At 37.7% G+C, this 25,949-nt stretch overlaps 1 protein-coding gene and 1 long non-coding RNA gene across 3 annotated transcripts; both read right to left on the bottom strand.

Annotated features, from left to right (window-relative positions):
• Positions 1–2,481: 2,481 nt before the first annotated feature.
• Positions 2,482–21,918, bottom strand: ppp2r1ba (protein phosphatase 2, regulatory subunit A, beta a). The gene is made up of 15 exons (XM_079608767.1): positions 21,668–21,918; positions 20,685–20,775; positions 20,447–20,547; positions 19,394–19,626; positions 16,098–16,245; positions 15,710–15,865; positions 11,938–12,052; positions 10,706–10,776; positions 8,667–8,801; positions 7,472–7,645; positions 7,207–7,267; positions 6,831–6,985; positions 5,727–5,869; positions 5,546–5,637; positions 2,482–3,238 (listed from the first exon to the last, which is right to left on the bottom strand). The coding sequence occupies exons 1-15, from the start codon at positions 21,743–21,745 to the stop codon at positions 3,222–3,224; spliced, it is 1,770 nt and encodes a 589-aa protein (XP_079464893.1). The 5' UTR covers positions 21,746–21,918; the 3' UTR covers positions 2,482–3,221.
• A 1,619-nt stretch (positions 21,919–23,537) lies between these two features.
• LOC306996360 lies at positions 23,538–25,851 on the bottom strand. 2 transcript variants are annotated; one of them, XR_013797054.1, is made up of 4 exons: positions 25,750–25,851; positions 25,407–25,541; positions 24,186–24,256; positions 23,538–24,079 (listed from the first exon to the last, which is right to left on the bottom strand). It is a non-coding gene; the product is annotated as an uncharacterized lncRNA (long non-coding RNA). The 2 variants fall into 2 exon arrangements; XR_013797055.1 differs by having other exon boundaries at positions 25,407–25,522; positions 25,750–25,833.
• Positions 25,852–25,949: the final 98 nt, after the last annotated feature.

Raw genomic sequence — 25,949 nt, 5'->3', positions numbered from 1 at the left:
ACGATCCCCATTCACACGGATCCGCGAAAACGACTAAAACGCTGTATTCTGTTGCCATGCCAGATTAGATGGAGATGAACCACTATAGACTGAACACATAATACGCATGACGTCATGTGCATGACGTCATCGTCTTCAGAGATTCGCGTTTTTGTTGTTTACACGGAGACCGATTTCAAAAACTTGCACTTTGAAACCCGTTTTCAAAACTTTGCGTTTTCAGGCATCCAACACCGTTTTCGTGTAAACAAACGGCCAAAACGCATATAACGTTTTAAGTTGGAAACGGTGTCGTATAAACAGCCTCTTAATGAGTCAGTCGGTAGATTATTTGATTCGCTCAAAAGGACTGATTCATTCAGGAACGAAGCAAGAATGGGTAATTTAATCATTTTCTCAAACAAGTAGTTCAACATGCAAATTTATTCAGGAACCGAAACACCGCTCTGCCAGTGTCAGCCGCTGTCTGTAAATTCATTCAGAAAACAATGTGTGGAGAATAACTAATATTTTTTCAGCACAGTAAATCTAGTTGTAGGTTTCAGTGAACCTTCAGTTTTTCTTAAATTAGCCATATGATGCAGGCAATGTCACTGGTCTAGATCCGAATACAATTTGGAGAAACGTTGCAAATATCATGTTAACCTGAGAACAGCCATCGTGTGTGAAATGTAACTTTATAGATAGCTGTTGAATGAACAGGAGTGTTCCATAAAGCTGGATAATTTCCCCTGATGATTAATCTGTGCAGAATGGCACTAACGCTCAAATGCGAGTCGTGATGTTCCAGCTGTAAACTGTTCATCAGCAGGCACGACAACAGCATTCACAATTCAGACGGATAACAGCCTTGTCAGAACACACTCAAAGCCATGACAGCTCTCGCAGCCTGTAAGACCTTGCATGCCAATTGTGTGCCGGTGAAAATATGAATGAGTTTTAAAAACTGCCAGGACTTTAGGGATGAGATCTTGATTTGGATTTCTAAACAAATAAGAAAAAATCTAATTATTTTAGCACTCAGGACTGACGTTCTTTGGTTTATTTACCAAACTGAGTATACCAATTACGATAATTATGTGAGTTTGACAGGTTAAAAATAAACCAAGCACTCTTTCTTAAGAACAGGATCCTTCAGAAGGATATGCAGAGCTGCTGGGGCTGACTTTTCATTTAGTGCTTTTTGTGTTGTAGAAGACCAGACGCAACAAGAAGAGATGTTCTATTCGTTGTCTGCAAAGAAGAAATGTATCAATTTTGATAACAAAATGAAAAAATGTGATGGAAAAAAAAACATTTAACAATATAATAATATTAACACTATTTGAATAGCCCATAAACCCTTTTCCTTGCATATTGATGCCGTTCAAAAACTTGATCAGATTATTTCATTAATTTTTCATTTATTTGCAAAAAAATTCATTAAAACAGCAATATTGGTAAATATTACAAATTAAAATAACTGCGATTTAAAATATATTATAAAATGTCATTCAACAGCCCATTACTCGTCTTTAGTCGCATGGTCCTGCAAAAATATTTTGATTTGGTGTTAAAAAAAACAGCTCTTATTATTGTCAATGTTGAAAAAAATGAGTGCTAATGAATATTTTGTGGCAACCGTTGCACATTTTCAGAATTCTTTTATGAATTGAAAGTTTAAAATAACAGCATTTATTTGAAATGAAAAATATATACATTTAGTAAGGTTTATAAATGTTTACTGTCACTTTTGATCAATGTAATGCATCCTTTCTCAACTAAAGTAAAAAAAAAAATGTATATAAATAAATAAACCCCACACTCTTGAATGGTATAGTGTACATAGCATCACATAATAATAATAAACTAGGTACAATGTTTTGTTCATATTTATGTATTATTTTATCTCTCCTGCCAAGACCTCACTGTGACTGGACAAGCAAGTTTCTAAAGAAAATTCATAAGCTTTTTTTTGCATTCTCTGGGTGGGGTTCTGAAAGTTCAGTGTACTATGAAAACTTAGTGCAAAAACTAGTTTTCAAAGATAAAGGAAAATTTGATTTCTCATGATATGCTTCCTTCAATAAACAGCTCTGCTGCAATCCACTCCCAGCTTAGGCATCCTCACGCTATATTGCATTTTACTGTATATGGCTTGACAGATAACAGAAGGTCCACACACAGTGAAATGGGGTTATATAACGTTCTTTATTGAGTTCCCTTCCATCGAGGGCAACGTGATCATATTCATATAAAACCCGAAGCACATTCTAAGACACTCATTACATAGAATATACTACTATACTGAATGCACTCTGAAGCTGAAGAATCGGACAGTCAACATCACAGGCAAAAAGCATTGTGTTGAGGGAGAGTTTAAGATGCCCTGTGATTAATGAGCTTCTTAATATACAGACGGCCTACGGAACCTGTGCGCAAGAGGCGTGCAGATGCATTCGTATAGGACAAAAGTTAAACATCTTTTTAAAAACAAAATGAAAAAAGAAAATGTGCAATATGGTCAATGGCACAGAATGGAGAAGCTTGCCTTCTGAAGATAAAAAGGGCCGTTTTTAGGAATGCCCATCCTCTGTTATAACAGTTGATGGAAATTTGTTGTGGTCCCTTTAAGATGATAAGCACTTTAAAAGCAGTACGAGCACGCCACTGAAAGAATAGACATCGGCTAGTGCTTTATGGGGTCTTGGTTTAACAACAATCTGTGTACGACGGGGCACAGGAACACAGGATTCAAATAGTTGAAAGTTGCAGTAGTGATTCGGCCCTTTGCCATGCTGTGCGCAAGCGCGGGTCACCTCGAGCTTAAAATCAGCACTAAGAGCAAACATGGTTCAGCCCATCAGAACAGATGACGGAAGTTAAATATAGACAACTGATGCCTCAATACATCTATTTTTTTCTCTTAACCTATGATGCTTCATTAGATTGTTAGGTCCATCTAAGTGTGTGACCATAGGGCTGAGGGTTAGCAAGTGAAGGGTTAGCAAGAGGGGCTCAGCGGGCCTATTGCAGGGTAGGAACGAAGAGCAAGATGGTATGTGGTGAATAGTTGGGAGAGAAAAAACACTTTGAGAAGCCAAGTTTCCCTAAAACACTTCTCACTGATAGGGAACAGAACACATTGTTTCTCCATAAACAGTCCAGTGGATGGTCTTGGATGTCAATAAATACAATGGAGGTCAGCTTGAGATGGGTCTTGCGTTCCACAAGAAGGTACTTTAGGCCAGAGAAAGAACTGTAGGAAGAGAATAAAAAGAAAAATCAAGGATCTGATATAATTTAATCGAAAAGCGCACTGGTTTGATGTAATTTTGAACTAAAGGCCAAAAGGAAGTTTGTTTGGAGTTTAAAACAGCTTGCTTAAAGATGAACTGAACTAAAAATAATCAACGTTGATAGCGTGTTGTTAAAAGTAAATTACACTAAAAAATTTAACTTTCGCGTGCCGTAATGGTCTAGTCTAGTGGAAGAACTTTCGTCACGCGTGTCAGAGGTTTAGTGTTCTAATCCGCAGTCCCATTGTTTTTTTTTTCTTTCATCAAAACCGAATATGTTCACCAGTGGTTGTATATCAAGCAGGGACACGTTTGTGTGCATTATGTTTTCTAATTTCACCGGAACGAATAGAGTCTCCGCAACTGATTGAAGCGCGCGTCCGAGTGAAGACTGTGGCGTGTGCGCGAGCCACAAGAGACACTGTATCCACGCCACTGATCGCAGCAGCAATGAGCACTTTGATCACTTGATTTAATATTATTATGTACCAATTCTTTTTGTCTCAAAATATTGCATACAATACAACATTTTGTCTAAAATATGCATTAGATTGTATTTGCAATGTACATAGTCGATTATGAATGGAGCAATAGTGGTTCATGGTGTTATAAGAAGGAAATGTGGTGGGAGGTTGGAGGGCTGTAGCCTGTCATGCACTCATTTATTGTATCCAAGCACATTATGCATTTTAGGAAATAGAAACTGCTTATATATGTCATGTGCATTTAGAGAAAATACAAAAACATGCTTGAGGTCCTGTGCGTTTTAGAAAATCGAGGCAGATAAATGGAAATTTGATATATTTTTAAGATGGAAATTTGATTGGACGAATTCATCCAATGGGATCGCTTGTCAAGTTAGCTGCACGCAAAGTGTTAAAACCAAAATAAATAAAGTTGGGGCGGGCAAAAATTTTAGCTGCGCGTAGGAGTTTCAGTCTGTTCACCAGTGAACGGAGTAGCTATACCATGCCAGTGACGTAGTCGAATGTTGAAATCCAACATGGCGGCGCCAGTGCAACAACAACAACATTTTCAATGCACCATTTTATCCCTTTTAACAAATTCTGCCATTTTAATAATTGTACCAATGAGAATAAATTAAATATATCTGTTATATCACCTTTACTCAAATTCCAGTTCAGTTCATCTTTAAGTCATGACGTCACGGTTTGCGTGTCCAATTGCTTTCAGATAGACTGGAGGCCTGCTTTATATAACTCTAATTGAAAGCGACAGTTCTTTTATGTTTAATACCGCAAAGCTGCTTGCTTTAAATCAATATTGTATGAAGTGCTACACACATAAATGTGATTTGACTGGAGTGCCGAATTGCAAAGCTTGCGAAAACATATCCACATTAGAGTGTGGATAGAGCCGCATTTTTCTGTCGGAGCTCGACCCACGTCCGACAGAGCAGTAACTGAACCCGACCCAAGCACCACATTTTTGTCCGAGCCTGACAGTTAAAATCTAATTTTCTCATACTAATGACACAAGTACATTTGTTTGTGTGGAAAGCCCGCTTTTATTAAGCAACTGTAGGAAGGCATTCGGAAATGTACAAACGGGGCAACAAGCGCACGTTAACACAGGTGCGCACATAAGCACGTGTTTCGTTGTCACAGCTACATAAATTTCCGCACGAAGTAAGACAGATGTTAGGGTAATATTTTAATCATAAAAATGAACCTTTGCATCAAGTGATACTGGCCCATTGGCTACCTACATAATATAAGCTTTTTTAAATTTAAAATGTTCAATGCCTTATCGCGCTGATGTGACCAAGCCCGACCCGAACCCGAACTTCTAAATATCTGTCCGAACCTGGGCCGGCTCATCGGGTCCTGCCGGTCTCTGGTCGGGTATCCTCTAATCCACATCACTATAATCAGATGATTTCTTAACTACCATTTTCTCACTGCTGACATTTTTGCTCTGTTTATTTTGTTATTGAGAAGAAAGCGTGCAGCACACTAACATAATTATCTAAAAGTCACTCCCAGCAGCATTGGGATGTTCGCTAACAGTATACAGCTGGTCAGGTATTTTGAACTTTTTACTCTTAAGCGAAGAACGAAAGATAACTTCGTCATCAGTATATCGGCACCTTTAGAACAATACATTTTAAAATCTTACTATTAATTAAACAGTTATTTGAAATCAAGAGTTACACAATGTTGTCATTTTGCACTGATTCAGGATGAATTTAAGAATGATAGTAGCTTTAAGGCACAACACTCAAGAGGAGCAATTGTGGAACTCACCACTGATGGCCTCTTGAGCGAAATATTTGACATCCATATCTTGATCTGAGGCCAGTTTCTCCAGCACCGGTTTCACATCAGTCTGCAGACAGCTGTAATCAAAACATCATGCTAAAGTGAGTCAGTCACATTAAGAGAATTGTGATTTTTTTTTCTGCCCAAAATGTGGATGATCACATACCTGCTGTCCAGCACAGATCCAATCTTCTGAAGTGACTTGGCCACATTGAAGCGAACATTGGCTACCTGGTCGTTGGACATCTTTAAAACTACAGGGAGCATGTGTTTGGTGGTAATATCCTGCCCACACACCTCAGACAGAGCCTAAAACAGACAGTTTCACACATCAGGGATCATGAGCTCTGTTCCCAAACTCCTGAAGTGAAGGCTTGATCCAAACGATCCATTTTCAACAACAACAAAAAACGAATTAACTTATATCTGTGCCCCGATATCTGTTTTATGCTTACAGAATCACAAAATTAGTTTAGTAACATGCTAACATCAAACTCTACACAAACAGATCAAGTTTCCCATGCGTTTTGTTTGAAGATCACCATTTGAGAAACTGCAATTACAAGGTTTAAATTTAGCTAGTAGGCTGCCTTTGAAGGCAGTTCCCTATGTAGAAAAGATGGCTCACTATGTTTTAGAACTAACTGGAGATGCTGTTCAGACCCCCAAAACAGCATTGCAACAGATGCTAAGTGTCCGAATATGCCGGTATTGACGATGACCATAAAATATTTATATTTTGTTAATATTATAACTAAATCAGTGCGAGTAACAGATCATCTAATAGGTGCTAGTATTGCACATAAAAAAAATATTAAAAAAGACAATGCAGTGTGTACTTTTGGGGATTCAAATGTCCCTCTCCACCCCCCTACACTTGATGTTGAGTTTGATTCATTGGCCAAAAAAGGAGAAAAAAAAACTAAGTTAAAGATGAATTTGACCAATAGCCTTTTGTTTTGTTTTTGAAAACTACAGATTACACAATAATGTTGTTACTGTAAATTGTTTTGGCCACAATAATAGTCCATTTCAAATTTGAGTGCAACAACCCTGACTGATGCAAAAGAAAAGTTTAGATAACAGTCAAATATTTCATGGATGTATTCTTCCATTCTACAAAGAGAATAACTCAACTAAGACAGATTGAAATATATTTCAATGCCAAAACATACGGCAAACTGCACTTTTCCAGCTAGTACATCAGCACCAACCCCATACATTCCTCTGTGACTTAGCAGCTGTTTGTTAAAGATCAGGTCTGACTCACATTAATGCAGAAGAGGGTAGTCATCCTGTGCAGGTAGTTAGGGTCATTAGCCATTCCTAGCACTTTGGGCACAATTGTATTCTGTGCCCACTCGGCTCCAAACTTCTCCACCAGCTTCATCAGGTTACAGGTGGCTGCCTCTCTGATGGCATACACTAAAGATTACAGAGACTCAAGTGTTAGTCTACTGACAGACACCAACACATAACTGCAGTTTACATTTTTCCTTTACAAGCTAACGGAATTGCAAAAATAACTTGATTTTCTAAGTCTTACATTTAACATTGTGTGGGACATTATGTGCCAGAGTTTAACACATTTTAACACTTCAAATGAAAAGGAAATTATGAAGAAAAAAAAAGAATAAGTAACCTACCATGATCGACAAGCCAAGCCATGCACAGAGAATTGAGTTTCTCATCGAAGAACTCTACACCCTGGAAGCACGAGAAAAAGAAAAAGAAAGATGCCTCGTCAGTTAGATCAGCTTACAGGACCCAAGGCGACTTGCCATCAATAAGTTAATAGGATGATTCATGAAAATGCTTTAAGAGAGGCTGAAAAATAAGAACTGACCAACAGGCCAGCCTGATTTCTATTTCAGGATAAAGTATTCTTGGACATTGACGGTCAGGACTCACCAACTGTCCAGCCAGAAGCGGCATGTATTCGATAATTGCCAGCCGCACTCGCCATTTAGCATCTTCAGCCAGCTCAACAATAGCCGGAAGCAGAGACTGCGAGAGTTGCCGGATTCCAATCACCTCGTTCACACAGTCCAAGTTGGAGATGATGTTGAGACGAACCTCTGGACACTACAGAGAGAACATGACAAAAAAGACAACATAAAAAAAAAGCGTTTAAATTTTCAGTTTATTCAGCAACAGCAATTTCCTGGAACGATGCATGTAGTCTACTTCTGCGGGGCATATGTCTTCGTGAGAGCACCCTCTGGCTTTCAGATGGAGCAGCATTTACTACTGACCACAGAGCCGTATTTCACTGACAAGCTGAGCATAAAATAATCACAGCCTTTGCCAAATCGCGTGCGGTTTCATTTCGATTAATCGTGCAGCCCAAACATACCATAAAATGCTTTTTTAAATACCACAAATTAAAGTGCAGATTTTGTGTTTTACAATTCAAAAAGATTCACTAAATGGTTGGTCTGATTCATTAAACTGTTCGAATAAAGCAATTTGTTGTGCAATTACAACAGCATGTTGCAATATTTGTTCATCTCTGCATCCTCTCAGCAAGGATGTTAACCATTAAATGTCAGTGTATCATTTCAAAAGTGTCAAATTTTCACAACATACATGTTGACAACTATGTGACAGGAGTAGTGCTGTGTAAAAAAACAACAACAAATCCTGAACAGCAGTGCAAGAACTAACACCAAATAGGAAACTGTTTCCTGTCTTAAAACATGGATCAATGCAAGCTGCAGTCCAGGAGGTGGCTTTGTTCTATTTATTTATCACAGTCTGTGTGACTGACAGATGTTCAAAGACTACTCGCATGCAACTTGAAGAAGCGATCGCAATACAGACAGCAGCAAGCAACAAAAAGCCCCAGTAAAATAAAGAGACGAGACGTGAGACAGTGTGCCGCACTCATCCATTCATCTCTCACTTCAATGCTTTCTGCTTTCCACTAAAAGGCTAGCATTAGCAATGCCTCACCTCGACAGGATCAAAGTGAGCAGTTGCACAGAAGTATCATCTGTGACTGGAACATGACGCAAATTACCTTAGCCAGACCTGTGCTGGCTCTCTCTCTCCCTCTCTCTCACACACACACACTCTGACACACACACAGACACAGCAGGCTTACCTCATCTTTGAGCTGGGCCAGGAAAAGGGGAAGCAGGTGCTCAATTGTGTTGTCTTTGCCTAAGATGGTGGAGAGGCCCATAATGACTGACGCCAGTGCAGACTTCACATGCTGATTAGTGTCTGAGACAAGTTCCTGTTGAAAGAGGTGCAACACAATGTCATCAATTGAAATGAATGTTTTGATACAACTCTCAATCACTTGTGATACCTGAAGACTACATAAACTGAAATCTCACTTTAAATGAAGCGTAACATCACTAAATACACACACCTATATCTATCTATCTATCTATCCATCTATACAGATATATATATACACTAACATTCAAAATAGGTTCAATACAATTTATTAAATAAAAATGGAAGATCTTGTTTAATGCAATGCAATAAAAAATGTATTACTATAAAAAGAAATACTGCACATAATTACAAACATGTTGAATGTTTCTATTGCAACAAAGGATGTCACAGCTCTCACCATGAGAAAGATTCTAGTGAACCCCAGCTACACTAAAGGTTTGGAATAAAATGTGCTGTCATGAATCTTGATATTTTTTGGATCTATGCTGTGGGCATATACAAAACAAACGGCACTCAAAAATACTTATATTAGCTACCAAAACACCCGTCCAACAGCGGTTTGAATCTACGCAAGACATTTTCACCAGAACAAGATGCTTTTTACAATCCAGGAGAATATAACATTAAGTGAGCCAGCAGTGTGGGAAAGTGTTCTAGTGTTGCTACAGCCAGTAGGTCATACTACAGACACAATGACACACTGTTAATCTGATCTTGTTTAAGTCTTAGACGCTTAAAGAACAGATGCTGACTCAAGAGTTATCTGCCAGTAACTGATCCAGGATTGGAACTACACACCAATTAAATGTGAGGAGCACTGGAACAACGAGGAACAAGCGATCAGCCTGAAAAGTGACAGATTGCAGAGATGTTGTTGACAAGTGCTGACCAACCCTCTACAATGTGAGTAAATCACCAGCATATGCGACCAAATTTCCCGCTAGGCAACTAAAACATGTCTTCAATTGTACAGTACAATTTCATCCACCTGGGATTGAGTTAGAGGCAAAAAAATTATTTAGCGCAGATATAATTTCATTGCCTTCTGAGCTTTACGCACGGTCACTTGGCTTAGAGCGCCCTCTGTCGCTTTCTCTCACATACGTATACTCAACATGAGAGAAACAGAGAGGCTTACACATACTGCGTAAAGTGAATATACGCGCTAGTTCTAAATGCAGGCCTCGACAATAAAGAATCCCCGATGGCCAAGAGTTGATGAAACCATCACTGATTGGGCCAGTGCTGCCTCGTCATGGAAGATTACAATTTGCACGTGTTCTTAAGCCTTGCCAATTTAAACAAAGCACAAGACAACGCAAAGGAGAACTCAATTCTGTACTTGGTACATTCGAAGCGCACCCAGAAAGCCGCGTTTCGTTTCCTAGTCTCTTTCACGCTGGAACGGACAAATTCAAACAAAATGATGCAAAAATTCCTGTCTTGGCAAGTATCCTAATAAACGTAGTCGGTAAACGGTTAAGACAGACAACACATGTTATCAAAGTATCAGTATTTGTGTAACAGTGTTATTAAAGTTAATCAAACAACAAAAGGCACACTGACTGAATTACTTATGTAACTATGCCTTTAAGGATTCATCTATATTTAATTTATACAGTGAAGAACATGCAGTGTTTTTTTTTTTTTTTGATAAGTTTTGATAAAAAAATTCTGTACCTAATCTGTATCTAACTAGTGTTAGATCTACCTAAAGAACCTGAAAAGCACTGTTTATTTCACCTGCATACGTGTTCTATTGTTTATTTGTGCTATTGCTTTTAGCTTGATTATTTGTTCTTATTTTATTACAGACTGTTTATTTGTCTTTAATATTGTATGTATCTAGACTTTTTCTACTTTGCATTGTTCTTGCATTCCATGTAATAAGTCTGGCAAATTAAATAAATGTACTAGCCAAAGGCGACTGCAGCCTTGGCTGACTGAGCATTTTACCTTAACACAGGGAAGAATGTGTGACATGATGATAGTCTCTCTGCTGTCCTCTGGCAAATTTTCACAGAATTCTGAGGATAAGAAAAATAAATAATTGGAGTCATCACAATAAACAAATTTCAGTAGGCAATACCAGTAAAATGTCACAATTTTCAGAGAAAGACACACTTAAGAGTAAATTTACAAACAAACTGCAGACTAGATGGGACTTTTAAGTCATCTGCCGTCTTTGAACCAGTTTGCTACGATGCCAGCTACAAACAAAACGCGCTCATAACACAATGCTGATTATATTACAAAAATAGTTAAATATTGTATTCTTTATGAGAAGAATTAAATACATTAAAGCTGAAAAAAATAGAGGCAAATTAAAATGTTTATATTGATGAAGAAATGAAGAAAACCTTCTGGAATATTTTGTGATTCATATAATGCAATTAACCTCATTAGGATTCATGACTAATGAGAGATGTAAGTGAGGCCAAGGTTGTTTGTATAGCGACATTCATTCTGTGGTGGCAGGCCGCCACACCAAAAATCCTCCCGCCACGGCAGCAGCTTCTCAGTGACATCCGATATTGTGCGCAAAGCATCTTTTGCAGCGATTTTTGAGTGAGCATATCAGTGAACACCCCTGACCACTCGGTGAGTTTCACGTCTTTGTAAACGAAAGTTTAATGTGTTTTAGGAAGGAATGTTCCAGTGCACATAGACAACCATTGTGGGGGTGTGGGGGGAAAGCGAAATAAACCTAAAATTCTCGGGACAGGAGCATGTGTCCAAATTTTAATCTTAACTGTTCTATTTCATCAGATACGATCTGTAAACAGGGCTTTAAGTGTAAAATGCCGAACTTGTCCTTTAATTTATAATAGTATTTTTGCCATATATTATGAATATAGCCTTCTCTTACTGTGGTACTTTATATCTTTGCAAATAAATATCTAGCGTAATTTGTTTTGATGAAGATGGTTGGTTTTAATTTTTCAATTCCTCAGAAAGTGGCCTGTGTGTGAGTGCTCGTGATTCTTGGGTAAGGCTCAATGGGAATCACCCATGGGCGATGCCCCCTCCCCTGTGGAAATAGGCCTGCCACCACAGCTGGAAAAAATCCTAGAGGAAACACTGGCTTATAACTTATTTTCCATTTAAATATATTACCCAAATTAATAGAAGAGGTACTCAACTTCAGGATCACACATTACATGGCTGCTCTGATGCCTTTCTCTCACCTTTGACTTTGTTTGCAGCAGCGGCACGAACCTCAGCCTCACAGTCTTTCAGAAGGTTCTGGAAGGCTGGCACTAGGTCATTCTTTGTGATTTCTGGACCCACAGCTTTCTGCAACTGTAAATTCACAGAGACAAGAATGTCATTTCATATTTCCATTTTACTGTAACACCTCAGCGTTTCCAGCAGACTGAAAGACAAAAGGCACTTCCGTGGCACGCTAGGATACAATCAAGTCTATTCTAGCACTGTGTGTGAGATGAGGTACATAACTCAGTTCTAAAGCAGGTCAAAATGCCTGTTCATTGCTTTTTACACCCATGCTATTTCTGGGAATTCATATGCCTGCATTCAACATTTCTTTTCCAGTAAAATCTGACATTTCAAGTGGCTCAGGATAATCCAAAATCATCCAATGACATGACAAAATAATATGGAACTGCATTTAGGTCAAGTTGCACAACAATACAAAACAATGAGTATCAGAGCAGGATTATAGAGACCAGTGAACTGTTATGAGGTGTCATCCTGAAACTGTGGAACCAGCTGTTGAACCTTAGCACTGATACATACTAGGGAAGAGGTTTCCAGGAAGCTTATATAACATTAGCAATATAAAACTGTTAAAAAGGTGCACAAATACAGATCATATAACAGTGATTGCTACATCACTATTCAATGGTAGAGCTCTGCCACTGCTGAATCAACGTTAATTTATGAACCTCGCAAGATTTAATGTTTTGAATCAGTCCGACGAGTCCTTTGTTGGATCAAAGTGGTTACTCCATTTATATCGGACTCACTTAAGTCAAGCTCACAATAAAAGATTGAAGCTTGTCGCTTTTGATGTATCAGTCTGCATCAAGAATTTGCTGATCGCAGTTTGTGCACATTGCACTTGTAAGGCACACACAGATTAGTCGCAGTCGCTTCAACAGATCGAGTAAGCTCCCATCGAGTAAGAGAGCAGCATGGAACATCAGACAAATTAAAAATGTATACTAGGGCTGAACGATATTCGGTTTTAACATCGACATCGCGATGTGCAAGTGAGCGATAGTCACATCGCCGGAACATGCGATGTGAAGGGTAGTAGCACAGTAGCACCAGGAGATATTACATGCGCTTCATGAGGCACGCGCACGGTCTCTTGCTCTCTCTCTCCCTCTCTGCCGTGCACGCGCTGCGCGGTTTGGAGCACAGTCTCTGTCTCGCGGGCGCGCTCGCTCTAGATTCCGGAGATTTTAACTAATTCGCGGGCATCAGGGAGCCGCTATCAATATGCGGGAGACTCCCGGAAGACTTGGGATGTCTGTATTTCTATACTGAAATAATATCGGCATTAGAATCATTGATTTTTCATTAGGCAATTTTTTTGGTGCTCCCTCAGCTCTTGATGCGCGTGGTGGGAGCGGCGACGCTGACAGGTGGTATGGTGTAAAGCTGCTGTTTAAATGTGTTTGGCTTTTCTGTTTACAGAAACATGTTCTCTAATCTGTTTAGAAGATTTAATACAACAAAATATATTAAAGTTGTATTTCATTTTGTTTATTTCATATGATTATGATGACCAACACCAACACTGTTTTACTTTGGCACTTTGGCTAAGAAAAGTTGACGAAAAGTTGATTGTGAACCAAAATGCTTATAAGTTGTTTTATAAAAAAATATATATTTATTTTAAGTTATATTGTTTATATTGTTATACTGCTTTTATGTTTACAGAAATATTCTAATTTTGGAATCAAATATTAAGTGACCTTTTTGTCACTTGTAATGAAGCTTGCTTATTAGTGAAATTAAAAGTGGCACTTTGGCTAAAAAAAGTTGACTCAAAAGATTGTGAACCAAAATGCTTAAGTTGTTTTATAAAAAATCTATATATTTTAAGTTATATTGTTGTAAACCAATCAGGGGGTTGGTGTAAAGCTGCTGTTTTATTTAAAAATGTGTTCTGCTTTTGTGTTTACAGAAATGTTCTAATTTTGGAATAAAATATTAAGTGACCTTTTTGTCACTTGTAATGAAGCTTGCTTATTAGTGAAATTATTAATATCATGGAATGGTAATTATTGTCTTTAGCCTGGAGTTATGGCTCTCAATATCGCAATATATATCGTTGGGAGAAAAAAAGATCGCAATGTAATTTTTTTCCAATATCGTGCAGCCCTAATGTATACCAATCAAAAGTTTGGGGTCAGAAAGATTTTTTCTTTTATTCAGCAAGGATGCATTAAATTGATCACACGTGGCAGTTGCTAAAGATTGGTATTTTAAATAAATCCAGTTTTTTTTTTACTGTTTCCACAAAAATAGAGCAGAACCATTTTCATCTGTGATGATAAATGTTTCTTGAGCGCCAAATCAGTATGAGCGGCAATTCACATATGACTTGAGATTGAGATTCTATTAATAACGTGATGTTGTCAGAACAAAGGCAGCGGCAGTCAACAGCAAGAGCAGTCAGACTGTCCAGCACCCAGACAGTTTACAGGGAAGCATATGAATGAAGCTTGACCACAACAATACATATCAATATCTTAACGAATAAAGAATAGTCTTAACCGTTACCGGCACACGTCAAGCTTTTCTCGTGATCTTGCCACCTCTGTGTACAGGTACTTTTTACACACGAGTTTGTGGTAATGAACAATACGTGCTTGATTATATTTTCTAAGCGATCAGCCACTGATTGGAACTAGCTGATAATCCCTTCCTTTGAGTTGATACATGTTTTCTCAACTTGACGCTCACAAAAACCGATCACATTTTAATTCAGATATCACACAAAAATGCAAAACAAGCACACACATAATATAAGCAGACATGGCAAAACAGTTCCAGGGGAACAAATATAACTAGTATTACCCACATCTTACTAAATTAAAAGACAGGAATTTATTATGAATAAAATGGTTAAATATAAAATATTTTGATATTATAAATTGATTGATAAAATAAAAGAATGATGGTAACACTTTACAATAAGGGTTTATTTGATAACATTACTGTATTAACTAACATGAACTAACCATGACCAATACATTTGTTAATCTTAGTTAACGTGAGTTAATAAAAACCCAGCTGTTCATGTTACTTCACAGTGCATTAAATAATGTTAACAGATTAAAAAAAAATATTTAAATGTAGTAGTAAATGTTGAAATGAACATTAACAAAGATTAATAAATGCTGTAGATCATTAGTTCATGTTAACTAATGTAGCTAACTAATGAAACCTTATTACAAATTGTCATTTAATTTCCTTTATTTGTCCAGTTACATTTTAATTTGAGCTAAAATAATTATAATAAAATTCAAAGTTTAAAATCAAATCAATCCATTTAATTGAATTTCGATTCAAAATCGAGACACAAAAATCTATTTGAATCGAAAGATTCCAAAAGATTCCCGCCCCTAAAAATCAGCATATTAAAATTATTTCTGAAGGATCATGTGACACTGAAGTCATGTCAAAGGAATAAATGACATATTTAAATATATTAAAATAGAAAACAGTTATATTAAATTGCAATAATATTTCACAATAACATGCAGCCTTGGCGAGCATAAGAAACTTCTTGCAAAAACATCTTACTGACCCCAAACATTTGAACGGTAGTGTAGTTATGATCGTGTGGAGAATTATGAACCATTTGGGGTGGGAGCTGTCCCACTGCATGCAAACAGCACTTTGTGGTAAACACTTGGATTTTCCAATAAAATGTAATTGCACATAATTACCTACATGATTAACACACATAATTATGCTTACATCTGAGAATTTGTCTGCAACCATGTAGCGAACCCTCCAGGACTTGTCCTCTGCTGCCTGGCGCAGGGTGGGCATCACCAGAGCTTCCAGATCCTCTTGAGGCAACAGAGTGGCAATGCTGACGCCAGCCTCCACGGCCAGGAGACGAACAGAGTCCTACAGTGATGTAAATGTTTGCATTCAGATGTCAGAAGAAAACACTTTGATATTTACCATACAATTCTGCTGCAGCACTGAGTTACTAAACACAATGAAAACCTTTCAAGACTGTATTGGTCTTGTCATGCAACGTGTGCTCAAAACCTTTAGCTGTGGTTTGTGGCTTTAGCTGTGGTTTGATGACAGAATTAGTGTGTGTACATTTTAGTTAGTATTACTGAAACCAGACCTGCTCATCAGATGCCAATGCAGTGAAGAGGGAAATGATGTCACTCTTAACATACTCCAGCTCCAACACTTTGGCAAATTCACCCAGCTTGGAGGCAGCTGCACGGCGCACCATGGGAGTGTCATCAGAACACAGGGTGCGGAAGTGCCTGAGGAGAGACGGAACATGTGGTAACGTGTCCAATTAAATGGAAAATGAAGACGATGAGGTAGTCATTTTCCTTTCCACTTTGGTTATTTTAACATTAACACTACTATAACTGTAATTACACAGTCTAAATAGCTATTCATTCCCAAAGTGAATAATCATCACAATAAACCATACATTGTACCCAGTCAGACCAGGGGAAAAATTTGTCTGATGACAAAATGCGTTATAGCTTCAGTAAAAAACTAAATAAATAAAAAAAGATGCTATTGGTACTGGAGGCCTGTTTTACAGCTGCTGATATTGTCAATACAAAGAACATGCCAAAGCAAGAGAAAGAAGTGATGTGACAACTAGTCTCTCCCTATGGAGGATCCCTTTACCACTCTACAGATAAAGCATTGTGGAAAATTTGCATATCTAGTACCCCGTAGTGATAAAAATTAAATAAAATTCTGTATCAATCAAAACTAACTTTAGCTGGAAAATTACATTATTCAAGAACCGCTATAAAGCCACAACAATCTGTTACCTTAAATTATACGTTTATCTCTGTAAAGCAGCTTTGAAACAATCTACATTGTTAAAAGCGCTATATAAATGAAGATGACTTGACAAGACTGAATGCATTTTGGGTACACAATTATTTTATAAAACCTTAACATTTAGTGGGGCAATTGCAACTTAGTTAATTGCCGCATTGGAGCCTATATTGACACAGAATATCGGATCGGTGCATTCCTAGTCTGGTTCATATTTTAATCCTATCAAAAAAAACGAAAAAGAAATAAGGAAGAATATGAGGGAGAGAACGGTGGCTTGCAGAAGCCATGCTTGATGATGTTCTGTGACAAATCAGTGCTTCTCTCAGATTGCGTCTTTGATACCCATAACCCCCACACAACGTGACTGTCACTCAAGTAAACAAACACTAAATTAGGGCTGGGCGATAAAACGGTATTGGTATTTATCGACGGTACACCATTGTTGGTAACGATATAAAACATTTTCGATATAGCGTTCAATATTTAAATTCAAATGTTCGCGCTGGCACGTCCTCCACAACGTTGCCCAACATCAAATGGCAAGCGGAATGAAAGCGGAATGAAACCGCGCTATTATTTTGTGCTTCACAGACCGTTTATCAGTTTGGACCATTATCAGTGCAGCGCGAGCCGATCTTGATCAAGCGACACTGTCACTACACAGCGCTAAGAGATCCAGTAAAGAAAGCTTTTTCCAGCACTTCAAAAATAAAATATCTAGGGCTGTAATCTCCCAGTTGATTAGTCGATTGTTGGTCGATACGTTCTGGCTCGACCAAAATTCTGATTGGTCGATTTTTTTGCCGCGTTCATTTCATCAGGTGGAAAGCACTAATTGCTAATGGGGGTGTTTTTAGAGCACCCCTGTTTCACAGGTTACAGTCTGTCTTCAGAACACCACCCTCTTTTGGATTAGCCCAACCACCAGAGAAGAGAGACAGATTGAAGAAAGTAGGCTACTAGAAGGTTTGCTGAATATTATTTATTTAATTGTGAGAGCGTTTAATTCATAGTCAGTCCTCCTCTACCATGTCAACAAAGACATCGGCAGTGTGGCAGCATTTTTATTTATTTATAGAAAACGGGAAAAAATGATTGTAGCCTAATGCGCAATGCGCTGTGCCACTGTTTGTATTAGTTTTGAGCCTATGCTTTATTTTCAGTTATGCACTTTATTTCGTTTTTGCTCTTGATCTGGTTTGTTTAATAAATATTATTTTTTTATTAAAATGGACGTGCCTTTTGTGTTTAAGAGTAAAGCTTTAAGTTAATAGTCTCGTGTCTCAGCCGCGAAGCTGCGCTCCTGTGTTCAGCCTCACTCTGCGAGCTGTCAGTTATAATACATATGATAAAAACAATTGTCTAAATTATGTTGCATATTCCTCAAAAGTTATTGTGATGATATCACTAGTTGACAACAGTACTATTTTCGGAAAGCATAGGCTATGATATTGCACAGGTGCGCGTGATGCAACGCTGTCAGAGCCGACAGACTCGTGTATCAGACTCATTTCAGTGCAAAATAATTAGGTCAAAAACGATTTAATATACTGCAAATAGCCTACTATTTTTTATGTTTATTTATAATTCATTTAGGTGGACAACAAGGCTACCAAGTAGGCTACTGCGCACAGTGCGCAGCTAATTAATTTAACGTTTTTTTTCCTAACGTCATTTTTAGTCGAAAATTTCAGGACTTCAGTCGACCAAGATTTCCTTTGGTTGATTACAGCCCTAAAACTATCATATTTAAGTGTTATTTTTAATGTGATGACCAAAACATTATTTGTTCATCCTTCAAAGATAACCCCCATTTATAAAACACATTTTCAAGATGTAGGAAAACTCACTTATTTTAAAATAAATAAAAAATTTGAATCAAGGCAATTTCTTTGGCATTTCTTTCTTTTTGCTGTATTGAAAATGTACCTAACCATGACACCACTGTCTTGTATCGAACCGTGAATTTTGTGAACCGTTACACATCTACATATTACAAATGTTGATCTACCTAAAAGTTCGCCTTGATTGTTCTACGTTTACACTTTTACATTGCACACATTCTGTAACATTTTAAGGTCATGAGTTTCTTTAAAGCTTACTTTTTTATCTTAATATAAGACATAAAGAAGATATTTGTGTACATTTTATTTTTGACTGCTAAAATTAATATAATTTGTTGTTTGCCTTGATAATGTGGATATATAAAATGAAAAAACAGTGGTTTAAATTAACTTTTCAACTTGTCTTTAAAAAAAAAAGGTTATAAAAAATGTCAATACTTATCGATACCGAAGGATATGAAACATTATATCGTGATCATTTTTTAAGCTATATCGCACAGCACTACACTAAATCATCTCAGATTTCAAACATTTGTCTGCAATTAGCACAAAACAGTTGGCAAGTGAAAATCCGACCGAAACTCATGCAGTGTGGACCCGGCAGAAGTATAATCGGTATTGTCAAATGGTTTGTTTTTTGTTGAGTTTTTTTGTTCAGTATGCTTTGTGTGAACAATCCTGAATTAACTAGATCAATGTTTCCAAACTGAAAAAAAGTAGGATTACAGTAAAACACTCCTCACAAATATGTTGAACTTACTGGCGGATCTCAGCTTTGACTGTACTGGAAACTCGTGGGTAGCAGACACTGAAGAGACCACAGGCAGAGGTACGTGACGTGAACCAGTCACCACTGGCCAAACGCTTTACCAGAGGCTCAAAGTGCACTTCCAGGTCCACTGGAGAGTGCTCATGGGAGATCTTCCGCAGGGACTCCACTGCCTTGTCTCGCACCACGGTCTCTTCAACTGTAGCCAGACTCTCCAAAGGGGGCTGAAGAAAAAAAAAACAAGAGGCAAGTAATGGCGCTTTTCCACTGCATGGTACGGTACGGTTCGGTACGGCACAGCACGCTTTGGCGCTTTTCCACTGCATGGTACGGTACGGCTCGGTTCGGTACGGCTCTCTTATGGCGCATTTCCACTGCATGGTACGGTACGGTACGGCTCGCTTCAGCTCGCTTTAAATGGTACCACCTCTGTTGAGGTTCCAAGCGTACCGTACCGATACTAAACGTGACGTGAAAACACTGCAGATCACTGATTGGTCAGACAGAATCGTCACTTCAGCGTCATTGTATATTTGCTACACGAGACACTAAACCCGCTAGATTTAAATAGCCAGACAACAGCAAACGCGGTAGCACCTGTTTTTAGAGTTTTTACTTGACAAAAAAAGTTCAAAAAAATCAAACAAGAAATGGCTGAATCGTGGTCAGTGGACGAGGTGCAGACGTTCCTCTCGTTGGTTGCCGAGGAGCGGAAGTAGCACAGCTCTTAGCCGCACACGGCTACCACCAGACATACAACTTAACGATCAGTCCCACCCACTTTGAAGCGGTACTAACTGCAGTGGAAAAGCAACCGAGCTAAAGCAAACCAAACCGTGCCGTACCGAGTTGAGTCGTACCACGCAGTGGAAAAGCAAAGCGAACCGAACCGCTCCACGCCGTGTTGAACCGTACCGAACCGAACCGAGCCGTACCATGCAGTGGAAAAGCGCCATAAGAAAAGTCACAAGCAAACAAATCTAAATTCAGTTTGTCACAGGAAATTGACTCTATAAAATAATTTAACTAAGTCATAAAGCTTACAAGGAGACAGTGCACATATTCAGGGCCTCCAACCAGCAGGGTGAAGTTCCCCAGTTGTTCAGCAAGGGCAAGCAGAACTTCATCCTCATCATAGATGGTATCTGATCAATCACAAAATGAGAAATTGAAAGTTATGTACAACAAGCATTCATGAGTGAAATGGTTTACAACACCTAAAATAAAAATGTTATAGTAATTTTTCCGAGGAAATAAACCAGCAGTCATCAAAAAACATTACCTGTGAGGAAAGGTAGAAGTTCAGTGCGTGTCCTTTCGACCCCCAAAGCTAAGGCGATGGTGGACAGTTTCTTAATACTGTTTAATCGTAACTATAAGTAAAAAACAAATAAAAGACAAGAAACCCGTAAGAAGATAGTCTAAACATATTTGATGCTGAAACAGCTGATCTGCTGAGGGACCAATCAAACTACTGGTATATGCTTCTCTAAAATGATGGCTTGATAGATTAAGAAATAATGGCATTGAGACCAAAAACACTCAACTTTATAATTCCTTACTTGATTAAGGTCCTGTATCTTTATAATACGATGAAATGAGCTCACCTATTGGTGACGTTAACTCAAAAGCAGTACTTTAATGTATTTTAACATTAAGCACAAATGTGCAATACATATTCCACATTTAATTCAATACTAAAACGTTAATAAGTTTGATACATCATGATTTAGTGTCTTAATTACTGAATTATCGTCTCTTGAAAATGACAAACTGTGAATGTGTTCAAATGCCAACCAATTCAACAGTCGTGTCAGACGTAACGTATTCTCTAAAACCTATACCGTGCTTTAAAATGTCTTGTACTAAAATGATGGGATTCTCTAATATTAAGCTAGTCAATTACATAACAGGTAAATCACAGAACAGCTAACTTAGCCGTGTTAGCAATCACACAAACTTTTCTGCGTCACACTTTATTTACAAACGAAACTGGGTTATTTTACACAGATGAAATAATACATTTGGTTGTGCTTAATGACATACGGTTGGCTTTAGCTGTCAGTCAAGTTGATATATAATATTTTAGTGTCTTAATTCCTGAATTATCTTCACGTTACTAGCCAGTAGGCTAAACTAGGACAGGCCCATCTTACCGGTTGCTTAACGTTAGCTAACTTATTCGTGTCAAGTCAGACGTACGCGTTCGAGTGTAACGTTATTTCTAAAAGTAGAAATTGGCGTAAATCTACGTATTTTGTTTACCTGAACATCTTCATTTCTTAATTCGTCAATTAACACAGCAATAGGGTAAAGAGAGTCGTCGCTGTCTGCTCCCGCCATCTTGGATGCTAAACGCTGTTTAGCTAGTTCCTGCTACGGGGTTTCTCACTGATGCCTGTGCACGAGCCCAGCCGAGTACGAACTCGAGATGCGCGCACCCCAGTGTTGCATACAAATAACTATTAATATTTACATTGAATATATTTTTTTAAATGTTGCATATTTATTCATCCTATATATATATATATATATATATATATATATATTTTTTTTTTACATAACTTGCTTTTCGGTTTTATTGTGGGCTATTAAATGAAGTGTAGCCTAAGGCTATTCTATTAGAATTAGAAAAGGTTCAGTGATTTAAAACAAATCCACTGGGGTCAGAAAGGCATGGGAGATGCCGAATATATGAAGAATAAGAATAACTATATATTATTTTCCGATCTCCATGAAGATTTGTTTTGATATGCATATTTTCATATGCATATGAAAATATGCTTTAACTATTGCCAAGATACATGATTTGCTGAAAGAATGATACAGGAGTACTTATGAAATATTCCAGAAGTAAATATGAATGATTGATGCATCATCTGCTTAAATGGTTGTTTTTTTAATAAGTAGGCCTATGTAGCCTATTTAAATGTCAGGCTACATAAAATATCTCGCTATATCAAAATCATCTATATTTGGGGACATATTTGATCACTAATGACTAAAGCCCATGCGGAACCTCTGCCTCAGGAGTATAAGGACCTTTTAACTTTACGTTTACATGACTTTTTTTTACCATTTTATTTACACAAATATTGTTGAAAATCATGTTGAAGAAGCATTACTTATTTCATTTGTTTCATATAATGGAGTAGCATACTATACTTTTACTATTCTGCATATGCAGTGTTTGCAGTATATTCAGTATCCACATTATACCTAAAGGTGAAACCAATGTTCTGTGCATTTTATGCTGAATTTGTTTCTTATACAAAAGCCCTCAAAGAGATAAAAAAAAGAAATACGCAAATGTCTTTTTTCCATCATAGAAGAATATGATTTAAAAGAAAAACCTGAGCCCCTTAATTTTTTTGTTGTTGTGTGTGTTTCTTTCATGCACCTGTTCTGCATGTTGTAATGTAAATATGTACTAATATTGCCATATTGTTTGTACATGAATAATTGTTCAATAAAATTATTTTAAAATACCTAGATGAGACTTTACATTTGCTAAAGCTATCATGCTGCTTGGTGTTTTTCATCATGTGACCTACCAGCATCAGTTGCATCACTTCCCTGCCATTCACAAATCCTCTCCCATGGCTTTATGGGATAGTAAAATGCCCATCATGCACACTTCAGAATCTCACCGGAAGTAGTTGATCATCCAGGTATTTGTGTCTACTCTTTTATACTGTGAATTTGGACATACTGATTTTGTCACATACCAATGCAGCCCACTGTAAGGAATACTGTATCCCACAATGCACTTCACACAACTTGACCTTTCTTTTCTAGAACTTTCTTGTTATTATTTTTAAATAAAAATGATTTAAAAAAAACTTATTTTATTTTATCTAGTTGCCAATGAAACATTTCTCATTTTCAAAGTGGAAGTGCTTAATTAACAAAAAAAATATTTATATTAAACACACAACAAAATTACTAAAACTTTACCTGTTAATGAAATTTGTACTAACTCGAAATGAAAACATAAAATAAAATCTAAATCCAAATATTAACTAAAACTATAACAATATATATGTCATTAATATAACAATGTTTCTCATAATCAGCCTTATTTACACATACAGAAACTTGGATGAAAATTAATCAAATTTCCAAGAGCAATATTGTGAGAGTCGTTTGGAATGTTTATTGTTGCAAAAGATAGTTTGCTTATATTCCATATTAGTCATTTTATTACCAACCTATTGGTTACACCACAAACAAACAAAAAAAATGATAGATACTTTAAATGTGCATGACAATCCTTACATGCATTTAAAAACCTGACCACCAATAAACAATAAGATGAGATAAAATGAGAATCAACCCCATTGCAGAAGTATAGGGTCATGAGAACTGAGAAAATGGTTATTTAACATGCGCAGAAAACTGTCTTATGATTAAATGGGCCTGTGTCTGTACCATCTGTTCTGCATTCAGTTGCTAATTTGTGTTCAATTAAAACACACTGGCATCCATTATTCATACTGGGCCTGCTTTTGTTAGTTTGTGTTTGGAAAAAGGGATGCTGTTCATCTTCATAAGCATTGATCCAGCTCACCCTATTAAGCTGACTTGAGATCGAGCTTGTAGGTTCTTTTGTTGTTGTGCAGGTTTGGAAAGGGAACTCAGATCACCAACACCATGACATGACATCAATTTGGAGCCCTGGATGCATGAAGCATTTTCAAGCCACGATCTTAGCAAGAAGCAGCAACTCAAAATAGCATTTTTATGAGCAAGGGCAGAGCCACAGAGCATAAAAACAGCTTACGGTTTTGAAAGGCTGAGTAATTCCTGGTTTTGCAGAGTCGTCTGCCGACAGACAGCGACAGGTGGCTGATCCTGCCAGGATGGACGGAGAAGCAAATGGTCAGCAGGACAATACACTTACCTGCTTTCATCATATCTGAGGCTTTGCAGATGGTGGATCACTAACCTAAATGTGGACTTGACGCATAATGAGTGCACAGACGTGCTTATGCCAGTGTGATACAGTTTGTGCCCAGACTAATATAGATCAAATAAGCCATACATGGATGGCATTTTAAACAAACATTACCAAAAATATAAAATGAATGAAATCAAAATATGAATTTAAAATCTGACTTTTATAATAATATAAAATGTAAAAATTAGAGAGGCTGTATGTGGAATTACAGAAACTCCTGTTATAGCGACACCTGTGGCTGTTAAGTGAACTGCAGCCAGAAACTTATTGCTCATGCAAACGTACAAGAGACTGAACGTGACTCAAGGCCCCAATATAGTCATGGCAAAGTTTCCATTCTTTGCTTAGAAATAAAAAGTTGAAAATAGCTTTGCAGTGAACATCCCGACGCTGCTGCTGAGAGTGACGTTTAGATGAATCTGTAATGCGCTGCGTGCTTTTCTTCTCAATAAAAAAACAAACACACAAAAAAAAAATGACAGAGGTGAGAAAGCAGCAGTTAAGAAAGCATTTGATCATATCGATGTGAATATTTGCACCAGCTCTGCGATTTACCAGCATCATGTCGACAGATGACGTATAGGCTAATTAAAACCACACTATTATGATAGTTTGATTTTAAAGTTGAGACTATGCTATATCTGGCTATAGCCTGGTCCTACCAGACTCTCGTACATTTCATTTGTACAGAGAGTCTGGCCACTCTCCATTGACAAGCGTTAATTTCCTTAAAGGCGGGTACTCTGCTGGAGTTTTAAACTATTGGATCTGCCATAACCAATCGCTAACGTTTGGTCACGACGAAACTTCAACTCAAACTAGCGCACAACCTCAACGCCATCGTTCTCAGCCGCTCCCTCTGTTCGCTGATTAGACCGGTAAAAAATTGACCGGAGAAAACCCAAGAATACACCGCAAACCCAGACGAAGTACTGAAGGAAAATGAAAATTGAGCACGTACGAGCCAGGCTAATATCTGGCTATGTGAGACTACAGTTTGAATTAAACCCTTTTCTTTGCATGACACATTGACATTACACTTACTGTACAGAACAGCTCTTTCGGCATTATCCTGAATGTAAGCATTCATTTCATGTCTGTCCACGTGTAACCATCACATCCTTTGGATTTTCCCGGCAAAACCGTCCCAAACCCTTCACCTAAAAATCAATAGACAACCTAGGAAGTTGGGGAAGGTCTATTTTGTAAGTTTCGTTACAAACTGTTCACACAGCAATAAAAAAAAGCAGCTGCTCAACCAGGCCCCTTTTAAAGAATTATTATTCTGATTTTTCAAGGCCTGGACAACTAAATAAAAAAAAAGCATTTTTACAGATTTTCTCAGACTGTACATACACTTAAAGTTCTGGATCATTGCTCCACTTACCTGTAAATTAAATTTGAACTATGAAGCATAGAACAGTGCCTGGAAAACTATGTCTCATCTATGTTTCAAAGGGGGTTCTGCGTCATAGGCTATAGCGTCAACGCAAGGATTTAAATAGGATCAGAGTTCCCTGTAGTGTTGTGGGGCTTAACATGTCGTCACTGTAGACAGCTTAATAATCCCAAGAGCCACACATTCAT

Source organism: Phoxinus phoxinus (assembly GCF_949152265.1).
Source record: "Phoxinus phoxinus genome assembly, chromosome: 3".
Classification (NCBI taxonomy): Eukaryota; Metazoa; Chordata; class Actinopteri; order Cypriniformes; family Leuciscidae; genus Phoxinus; species Phoxinus phoxinus.
This window is presented reverse-complemented; position numbering and strand designations above follow the sequence as displayed.

What these genes read in the sequence shown, in the direction of transcription:
- ppp2r1ba (XM_079608767.1), bottom strand. Translation starts at nt 21,745, where the DNA reads ATGGCGGGAGCAGACAGCGACGACTCTCTTTACCCTATTGCTGTGTTA. An exon ending in TAAGAAATGAAGATGTTCAG is followed by an intron (nt 20,776 to 21,667) that starts GTAAACAAAATA and finishes TTTTACTTATAG; the next exon opens with TTACGATTAAACAGTATTAA. An exon ending in ACATTCTTCCCTGTGTTAAG is followed by an intron (nt 8,802 to 10,705) that starts GTAAAATGCTCA and finishes CTCTTTCAACAG; the next exon opens with GAACTTGTCTCAGACACTAA.